General features: G+C 43.0%; 1 protein-coding gene across 1 annotated transcript; it reads left to right on the forward strand.

The window, feature by feature from the left end:
- The first annotated feature begins 399 nt into the window (after positions 1-399).
- On the forward strand, positions 400-8,347 carry LOC119303459. The gene is made up of 3 exons (XM_037580590.1): positions 400-811; positions 903-1,029; positions 7,353-8,347. The coding sequence occupies exons 1-3, from the start codon at positions 489-491 to the stop codon at positions 8,187-8,189; spliced, it is 1,287 nt and encodes a 428-aa protein (XP_037436487.1). The 5' UTR covers positions 400-488; the 3' UTR covers positions 8,190-8,347.
- The last annotated feature ends 2,581 nt before the right edge of the window (positions 8,348-10,928 follow it).

Genomic DNA, 10,928 nt, shown 5'->3' on the forward strand with positions numbered 1-10,928 from the left:
ATTTATCACGCTATATCCAAACACACCCTGTACTTAGCTGCAAATGATCATGAAGCACGCCAACAAGTGCTCCGTTTCCCCTGAATTTGCGTGCATAACTCCACACAGGCACGGGTGGTGCGCTTCAGCATATCTGTACTGACATGTTCGCCCCACCCTGGACCACGCAAACCTCTCCACAGACTGCGTACGCCCGGTGCATAGGGTCTACAGCGAACTTGGAAACCTGTAGTCGGAACGCTATTGCCATGTGGGACGCCTCCTGGTCGTGTGATGAGGAGATGGGGGTGGGGAATGGGCGGGCCGATGGGGGCATGGGCATCGTCCCCTTCTATATCAGGCGCACACCCATCGACCCGTCTCTAACAAAGGCATTTCTCCCACAGAAGAGCCAGAGACTACTCCCCTTCTTCTTGGTTTGCTTGCCCCATCTCTACCGCAAGTGTTCCTGCAGCCATTGCTTTGATCCGACCTCGGAGGCCGCACTGATGGCTGAAGGGAGTGCCTATTTCGATTGGGACGTGGCGGCCTCGGCGGCCGGGAACCAGTACACGAGCTCCGGGCATGGTGGTGTTTCACAACACTTCGTCCATAATGATGGTAGTGCTCCAGCCAGGGTGGTCGTCTTCCCGGGCGCCAGATCAAGAGCTTCTGGTGGCATCAACATGATGGATCCCACCAGGTTCTCCAGCTACGGGATCAGCGACGCCCCTACGGCAATCGTGGCACCTGCTCGGGTCCCGCCGCGTGCCAGATCCAAGGGCCAGCGGCTGACACAGTTCAAAGGGTCGTGGACCGTGGAGGAAGATACGTATGTAGAAAATCGAACCCTAATTGCAAAGCTTTTTCTTTGTCCATCATTGGCTGCAGCTTCGTCAGTTTTCTTTGTGATTTTGTTGCAGGCTGCTCAGGGCGAAGGTGCAAGAGTTCGGCATAGGGAGGTGGACGAAGGTTGCGATGTACCTCCCCGGACGGAGCGGGAAGCAGTGCCGGGAGAGATGGGTCAACCAACTTGACCCCAACATTGAGGTGATCTCGCGAGATCTAAATTTCTTAACTCCCTAGTCACTTCTAGCAGCTTGATCTGGGGAATTTTGATGATCTATGATCGATTGTGCTTACGAAAAAAAAATCTTCGTTGCGTTAATCTGATTCATCACCATTCGGAAGTGGGTATTAACTCCCGGATAAACAGTTACTACTCTTGCATGTCTTTAGTCTAATCAGTAAACGTGGCATTAATTTTTTCATTTAGGCCACTAACTGATGACCCAAGTAATTTTTTGAAGAAAAAAGTTGTAGTGAACTTAATTTGTAAATTAATAGGGATTGATGTTCCTGCCCACACATTAGCATGTGAAACGTGTATAAGGATTCGGTGTTCAATCTGTAAATAAATAAAATCTCACTTGCACGTACAAATATCAAAATTTACTACTTCCTTTGTTCTCAAATATATGATGTTTTAGATATTTCAATATGGACTACAAGGACTGGAATAAGTGAACAAATACGCTAAAACAAATCTATATACGTACAATTCAGAAAAAAAGTTAGAACATCTTATATCTGTGAACGGAGGGAGTAATTGACATGGTGTCTCATTTTATATTAAACTAGATAATTGCCCGTGCATTGTAAATGGAGTATAAACATTGTCATGGATTAGGCCGTGAATGCACGTCTATTATTACATTGGTGCGCTATAGTCTTAGGATGTTTTTGTATGTAATTGTCATGATTTACCTGTCATCTTATTGTTAATCACTTATTTGGTAAGAATTTATAGAATCACTCCCTTCGTAAACTAATATAAGATCGTCTAGATCACTATTTTAGTGATCTAAGCGCTCTTATATTAGTTTACAGAGGGAGTACCAAAGCAATTATTATTTAGGAGAAAGATCGGAGATGGGAGTCAAAATGTCATCTTATTGTTAATCAATTATTTGGTTATAATTTATTGACTTACCAAAAAATATTATTATCTGAGTGGAAAATCAGAGATGCGAGGAAAAAATCAAACAGGAGAATGGAAGGGGGGACTATATATAGAGAGGTTGGACAAAGGAGAGGGTCAAATGGGAACCTTAGGTTGTTTTTAGGTAGTAGAGAAGATAATCTCTGGCACTAAGTGATCACCCAATTAAAAAAATCTTGATTATTTGGCAAATTATTGCTTCTGCCTATTAGTGACTTGCGACAATTTGGTATCCCTAAAACAAGAGTCGATGTTCAAGCCCACAAATTAGCATTTGAGATGTGGTACTTTCTTTAGTTGAATCATATGATTATACGTCCAAAAATTTGCACCTATAGTTTTGTCACCATTCGGAAGTGGGTATTAACTCCCGGACAAATAGTTAGTAGTATTGCATGTCTTTAGTCTACTCAGTAAATGTGGCAATTACTTTCTTCATTTAGACCACTAAAAGTAATTTTGGAAAATTAATGGGGACCGATGTTCCTGCCCACACATTATCATTTAAAATATGTATAGAAATTCTGCGTTCAATCCGTAAATGAAAAATCACACTAGCACTTACAAATATCCAAATTTGCTAATTGACATGGTGTGTACTACTTTTTTAATTCTTGGCCACTAAGTATTACCCAAATTGGACTACAATAGCCAGCGACCGTTCACTGTCCAGGATGGCATTTACAAATGGCACGACTAGCAGTTTTATTGTTTGGGGATGGTATTTTTGACAACAATAAAAAGCATGGCATTTTGTTATTTTAGTGCATTTTATCAAAAAACTGCGACCGTCAGATCTTGATCCTGTGGTCTGTGGGGCATTTGCTGGGATTTCGTCCCCAGGAACGCTCCCGAGATAGAGATAAGATTACCGAGTTTTTTGTCTTGGTTTTTTGTCAAATTATTGCTGCTACATATTTGCGACTTGCCTCGATTGGGTATTCCCTAAAGTAAGATTCATTCCAGCACACAAATTGCATTTAAGATGTGGTACTTTTATTAGTTCAATCATATAGACAAAATAAGTCACATGCTGATAGTCGGATGATACACATGTTCCAAAAATTTGATGTTGTTTATTTATGAAAATGTTGCTTTTTATTTATTATGGTTTTCCTGAATTTGGTGAATATGAGTAGAGGTTCCTGCTCCGGGTTAGCACTTGAGATATGTGTGGGCTGCGACAAAATTGAGCTCTACTCCACTCCCTCCAGACCGTACTGATTGTGCAAGGCGGACCCTACTTTGGGGTATGCAGGTGTGGTTTGCCTCGCCGATGGAGATATGCACATCACCAGCCCATGCACCAAGCCCCCTTATCCACTGCCATGAGCCCTATGATAAGTTATGCACTCATAAATCCATGCACTGAGCCCCCCTTTCCTCTTTGGGCCTGATGAAGAACCACATGACCATCATCATACCTCACTTCGCAACATTCTCAGTGCTCTTGGACAACAACCCAATGATGACAAAGATGGATGTTATGCATGCTTCTTGTGCTCCCAGCAGGGCCCTCGCCTGGCGCACCACTTTTTGTGTCAGTGTTGCCTCCCATTCTTCCTTCTCCTATCTCCACTTCGCCCTAGTCACGCACAACAAGGAGGAGGGAGGCGCCCACGAAGGTCATCGACTTCGACAAGTTGACATAGCACATGCCTGCATGCCATGGACAGGATCATTCCCATCATCCAGCTCCTGCATAGGTTTCTCTACCAACGGATGGGAGTCATTGGTGAGGTTGAATAGGTCAACGAGGAAGAGGTTGACTCTTTGTGGCTCTGTTCTAGGAGAGGTTGCCAGACTTAGCATCGTGCTCCGGACGCTTTTTAGGCTTGACCACGATTTTACAATGGCTGTGAAGTGTAGAAATATATTGCCCATCTCACTCAACCAGTTCGGTTTTTTCGATGTGCTGGTGGAGCATGAGTTCAATATGGTATCCGAACCAAGAGGTCTCAAGTTCAAGACCCTACTAACACAATATTAATAAAGACTTTGTGGCCTATATGGATCCCATGCCTAAGGACTAAAATAACCAGACGTGAGGGGAAGTGTTGAAACATATTGCCCATCTCTGTTCATCAATTTAGATTTTTGATGAACTGCCTGGAGCATGAATACAGTATGAAGGATGCTTTGATGGAGCATGGTGGCGAAGGGGGTCATGTGATGCCATCGATGACGAGAGAGTATGTCACAGGGATAGCCTGATCCCTTGGTTCACCTAATGATGCATTCATGATCCATCACCCAGTCACTCCCATGTTTGAGACGATGTATAAGTTTTTTCCTCCTTCGCCCATTGATCCTCAGGTGAAACTAACGAGTGTTAGCATCACCCTCTTTAATACATGTGATCCTCGAGATTTTTTGCTTGGTTCCCACAACTTGATCCCTTTGTGCAACGAATGAGTATTTTGGTCTTATTAGCGTTATGCATGTCATGGCCAAACTCATTGACAAAACTCTTTCCATGAGGTTGGCTCTGCACATGAAGGATATTGTTTTCGTTGCACAAATTGCTTTATTAAGAGGAGAAGCATCCATTATAAATTAATTTATGCGCCCAATGTGTCTAGAAGATTTTACCACATCAAGACACACATGCTCCCCTTCAAGCTTAACATAAAGAAGGTCTTGGATTCCTTTACGTGGGGCCATTTTATAGAAATTTTTAGTCACCTTAGCTTCCAAGGCCACATCCGGGGATGGATCTCGACCCTCCCCTCCTCGACTTCTTCTTGAGTTTTGCTCAATGGGATTGCCGAGGACCAAATCAAGCATGGTTGTGGGCATTTTCAGGTGTGCACTGTCCCGTTTGCTCTTTGAGCTCACCATTGACCTACCGCACCATATATTTATCAAGTATATGACCTAAGGAAAACCTCATCCTCTTGGTGGGCATCACACGAGCATTTGTGGTTCCGTTTACCTTGACGACGTGGTTGTTTTATGTTCCCCTATCAAGCAATAAGTCCAATTCCTCACCACCATGGTTGCCTCTTTTGGATATACTATCAGCCTTGTTGCAAATTACAAAAGAGCCATGTTGCACTTACCTGGTGCAATAACACCAACCTTGATGACATACTCTAGTCCTTCCCGGCATGTTTCTTATCCTTCCCCATATGTTACCTTGCACTGTCCCTCATGGTCAAAATATTATGGATGGTCCACTTGCAACACTTTGAAGATTAAGCCGCTGGGAAATTAGCACCTTGGAGAGGGGAACATTTTGATACCGCAGGCCGCATGGTCTTGGTCAAGGTAGTGCTCACAGTTGTCACCATACGCCATCTTACACTGTTTAACCTCCTGGTGGAGGTTATTAAGAAGATTGATAGCTTGAGGTGTGCCTATCTTTGGGAAAGGATAGACAAAGTGACCGAAGGCAAGTGCAAAATTAACTAGGAGCAAGTTTGCAAGCTGGAGGAGTTTGTTGGCCTGAAAATTCTTAATCTTAGAAATTTGCCATCGTGCTTCGCTTACTATGGTTATGGCCTGACTAGGATGACCCACAGAGTGTGTGGTGTGGAATGGGGATGTCATGCAAAAATTATGAAGTGATCTATTAGTGGCGGACACTTACGTATGAATGGTGACAGAACTAAAGCCAAAGTTTGGGAGTCATCATGGCTGGAGGAACTGATGCATAAAGATATCACACCATTTAAAAAATATATCCCACAAGAAAGGTGGCATTGTGGATGAGGTTTTAAGAGATAAGTTTTGGGTTCTACAGACTGGTAGTCAAGGAGGCCTAAAGCTAGAGCACAGCCAATAATTAGTTATTATGTAAGACAAAGTTGCCAATCCATATCGTCATCCAACCGAACATCCAAGATACAACCATGAGAAAGCTGGCCAACATCAAGAATTATACCGCCTCGTCTGCTTACAAGGCTTAGTTAGTCGGCTTCATCTGATCCAACTTGCATGCCACAACCTGGAAGGTTTGGGCATCCTAAAATGTAAGTTCTTTTATTGGTTACCCGTCAAAAATAGGATTGAACGACAGAGGTTGCAACGTTGAGAGTGACCAAATTGCGACCGGTGCCCTCTTTGCAACCAAGTGCAAGAATTAGTGGCTCACCTCGTCATCAAGCTCGGTTCTTGCCTCAAGTTTGGAATGACATGATCTCTTATCTAGTTCTTCATGCTAGTATGATGCTTTGTCATCGTTTTGAGATGACGAAGTCTTGGTGGAAAGAAGTCCTCCTTAATAATTCACAACTGAGGAAATCTCTATATTCTTTGCTCCTTCTTGTTCAATGGGAGATTTCAAAGGAAAGGAATGCGTGTGTCTTTCGAAATAAAGTGACGCTGATGGCGGTCATTGTTCGCCTCATCTAAGATGAGGCGCCTCTTTGGGCTATTGTGGGGGCTAAGCATTTGATTAATGTAATGTAGGAGAGTAATTTGGTGTCTTTGTGGTTGTTATTTTACGAACTTCTCTTGTTAATCAATAAAAAGGTAAATAACTAAATATGCTTCCTTGTTCCAATGAAAAGATCACAAAACCTATAAATAAAAATGACACTTGCACTTGTGGTATAATCGATATTGCTAACTGGATTTTTTTTCTAGAAGTTCTGTGAATCTCAGGCACCTCAAATTGCACAATATTGATTCCCAAAACTGTAGGACACACAAAATATGTGTAATTTTTAATAAGATATCTGCAAAATAAAATAAGTCATGTCATTTTTTTGTATGGGTCAATCCGCTCCAAATATTATTCACATACTAACTTTTTTTTCTTTCCATGTTTTCTATCAGGCTCATTCCACCATTTCATCAATTTATATGTGGCATAGATCAAATTTGTGAGAGTATTAGGCTTAGTTGGAAGTTCTCTAACCAATCGATTTCCGAGATACTTTGAGATTCCTTAGATAATTTCAGATTCTGGCTATGTTTTCTGATCTTGGCGATTTTTATCTTGTTTCAGAGTGTTACATTAGTTTTTCTTTTGTTTCAAAGTGTAACTTTACGTACCAGCAAATCTGATCCGAAACAAGTGCATTCTTGGTAGAAGATAAAACATTATGATGCATTTGAAACCAGATAAATATTTTAATAAATGTTGGTACTCTTAAACAACACAAATTTTACCAACAACAAAAAAGGTAAGATACATCTGAAAGCAATGCCGAACGGTGGATGCATGCATGGCGTATCTATGCATGGTAGGAAAATGACTCTGGGTTGACTACTAAATAAATAATGCTTCTTTGCACATAAGGTGTGTTGCGTTAAAAAAACTAAAGGTAGTAGATACTACTTTCGATGTGTTCTGGTGTGTTCAATTGTACTTCAATTTAATGTTATGCTATAAGTAATCAAATCATGAATACTTCCCTTGCAGAGAAAAATCTGGACCGACTCAGAAGACATGAAGCTGATCGAGTTGCATCAGACCTGGGGGAACCGTTGGTCGGTGATCGCCCGGCTACTCTCTGGACGGCCAGAGAACGCCGTCAAGAACCACTATCATGCCACCAAGCGCAGTCTGAATGCAAAGCGCCAGCTCAAGAAGAGGAACAACAAGCAACCACCTCCTGGCCAGCTCTCCCTTCTTGCGGAGTACATCCATAGCCTGGAGCCACACACTGGATCACCCATGGAGACACCTCCAGTGTCCCCACTGTTGTATCATGACCAAGAGCATGGTGGGCAGATGGGGATGGCCGGTAGAGACGTCGCCGTCGTCATCACCCCTACTACACAGGCGCACCCGACCTACCCCAATTCGGCCATGACTGGTATGTACTACCACCCAAACCCGGCCAACATGCAGTACTGGGCGCCGGATTTGAATGTTGCTGACAGGCAGAACGAGGGGTACTCGTACTACATCCCTCCCAGTGCGCACCTGAACCACCACCTGTGCTATGGTTTGTCACCGACGCAGATGGTTAGTGAGCAAGACATGCAGCAGGCGGCCAAAGCGAGCATGAACATGTCTGCGTTCACTGGACAACATACCCTCCCGGCGAGCAACCTCAAGGCGGTGGCAGAGATGCACCGTGAGTCCTCCTCCAACAACCAACTGGGCAACGTGAGTGGTGGAGCTAGCGATTGGTCCTACTACTATGGCATGGACGAGGTTGGTCCGAGCGGCCCTGCTGGAGGTACCGGTAGCGGTAGCAACCCTGATGACATCGACGTGGTGCAGATGGCCCCGAGGGAGTTTTCCGCGTAGGACCGGGAAGTGGTCACCCTCAATCGAGTGACTAGATTCAAGTGAGACATACATGTCACTGGAGGATTTCATGTCTAAGGAGAACAATGAGATTGTATGTGTGTTGTGCTTATGTACTTTGTTTGATCGAGTATTTTGCAAAGGTACTTTATGTGGTCCATTTGGGGAAGTACATTAATTTGTTCGCGTTTTCTAATCCTTAGGAAACCGTTTCAGTCGATTTCGGTACAGAAGAGCTAGAAAAGGAGGCAATTGTAAAGGTGAGACGGCCAGCCGCAGCGTATCTAATGGGCCTGAGACGGAAGCGATGCTGCTGGCCTCGGCATCTCCATGGAGGACTAGCAAAGGGTTGATAAGTTCAGATTGAGAGGTGTGTGGTCGTCAACGATAAAATATATGGCATGGTGGGTGGGAATTAGAGGGAAGGCATGAGCAGCAGTAGATCAGATAAGAAACGGTAGTGAGGCAACATGCGACATCATTGTCAGTTAGGGTGGAGGCGGCGGTCTTGCCGATGATATGAATGGGTCGGTAGGAAGAGGAAACCACTAGAGGAGGAAGAAGGGTGGCTAACAAATCAACTACAACAAAAAAGGAATGGTTAATTAGGCGGTCCTTGCTTTGTTGTGTTATTTCAGATACACTTGAAGTTCAGATGATAGAGTAGAATAAGTTCAATTGAAAAAGATATAGTTTTGTCCCAAGCATCACAATTCATATAGTGTAGCTAGAATAGACGATGCGGTTTTAAAAGTGCAACTGAAACATGCGATGCAGTTGAAACATTGTTGTTGAACGAGTGATCGATGTAGTTGAAATACATGATGAAGTTGTGAAAAAGTTTTAACCAACTAAACATTTATGAGTTAGTTAGCATTTCTCTTGTGCATATGCTTACGATCTGCTTCTTTTAGAAATTCGGTGAAGCAATGTCATTATTATTTTTCACCTTTTTTTGCATAGAGGGGCATCTTGTCGACAATATCCTTTATCTCCTCCACTATTGCCCTTCCTCTTCATTTTTTTCTAGTTCCACTCGCTCAAGGGATCGATATGCATTGATGGATTTTGATGCTCTTCATCTTCTCCAAACTTGGGTGGTTGATAGAGCCATGCATCATAGCATATGCTCTCTCTTTTATGCAAGGAGCTACTCCATTCCTATCATCTCCCTCCGCAATGTAGCTTTGTATTTGTGGCACTTCCTGTGCCTCTCATGTCTTTCTTTTACTAAAAGTGCCTCGATTGTCTTACCTTTACGTAATCACTATACCGCAGTTCACCATGAGGCCGATGTAGCAACATAAATCTTGGGATAAACAATGTCAATGTTGGATTTGATGTGTTCCTAGCGACAACAGTGATTGCACTCTGCAAGGCTCTGCTCAGAATGGTATGTGCAAACATGGTCATGGTGTAGCTCCACAATGGTCAAGAGGTGTCTTCAAATATATGTTCTGTTTTGGTGTGTGTTTCCAACTAAACTGTTGTATAAGGGGGTCCAAGCCATACCCCCAATCGACCAAAGTTAATTTATGGAATCCAAACACTTGGTTTTTATCAAATCATTTGACTAACCATGTGAGGCAACAAAATATAAAAATTTCTATAGTGGGACCCCTGGTCTTCCTCACCTCCTTGCTAATGTGTGAATGATAGATCTAGGAAAGACCCCTATTACCGGCCAGGGCCAAAGACAAGACCTGTAAAACCTCCAAAAATCAAAACTCAAGCCCGTTAGACCCTTGAGCCTAAAAATTCAAAGTCAAGCCAACCACCCGGACGTGTAGCCCATTCCATGCAAAATACATTCTGAGTTTACGAAAACTGATTCTAAGGAACAAAGGTTTCTGAAAGTCAAATGGAAATCAAAGCCGAAACATGTAAGCCATATCGTTGTAAAATCCAAATTTAGACCAGCCACATCACTAGTGCAGAGACGTCCTGTGCAAATGTTTTTTAACCCTTTCAGTGACACGGTTTCGAAGCATTGCCTTGATAATGTGGATGATGGGGGGTCCATCCCACATGACCTAGATTAATCGTGTGTGATAGGGTGGAAGCATGCATACATTTGGTGAAAAAAGCCTATGCGATGCCCGAATCTATCCCACATGCGAATTGTCCAGCAAGCATTTGCGATATATCAAATTTCTCAAACGCTCCATCTGTCGCGCTCATGTGGGATGGCATAATTATCACATGTGCTACTCTGTGGTGCAATGTTTATCACGTGCACAACATCATAAAGAGTTCTTGATTGTAAAGCATGTATTATAAGGATAATATCACAAACTTTTATTTCTATAGGAAAATTTAGGATAGTAAAACAAAGCCATTTCCCTGCCCTCTCAGACTAGCCACAATGGGAGTAACTTCAGCAATAAAATCAAGTCCAACTCAGCAAATTTGCTTATGTGGCAACGAGTTAATGAGGAGAGAGGTAGTTTGAGTAACTTAACTAGTTACTGTGACATCACATGTCCCAATGCAATATGAGTCTATAACCTAATAAATGAGGATTTGCATGACACTACATTTATGTTACTACCCACTATGAGGCCCTCCCCAATGCTCCACCTTGTACAAGTGCTAAGGCTGCCATGTAGGCAAAAAATCTGATGTGGCAATGTAATAAAGAGGAGAGATGCACTACTAGAAAACCCCCTACTAATGGCGCACCTAATATGGCCATTAATGGCGCATCTCTGGTGCGCCACTAACAGCACGCCATTAGTA

This window comes from Triticum dicoccoides, chromosome 1B, assembly GCF_002162155.2.
Source record: "Triticum dicoccoides isolate Atlit2015 ecotype Zavitan chromosome 1B, WEW_v2.0, whole genome shotgun sequence".
In the NCBI taxonomy this organism is placed as follows: domain Eukaryota; kingdom Viridiplantae; phylum Streptophyta; class Magnoliopsida; order Poales; family Poaceae; genus Triticum; species Triticum dicoccoides.

Coding starts and splice junctions, on each gene's coding strand:
- LOC119303459 (XM_037580590.1), top strand. CDS start 489: ATGGCTGAAGGGAGTGCCTATTTCGATTGGGACGTGGCGGCCTCGGCG. Junction 812..902: donor TGGACCGTGGAGGAAGATAC/GTATGTAGAAAA, acceptor ATTTTGTTGCAG/GCTGCTCAGGGCGAAGGTGC. Junction 1,030..7,352: donor AACTTGACCCCAACATTGAG/GTGATCTCGCGA, acceptor CTTCCCTTGCAG/AGAAAAATCTGGACCGACTC.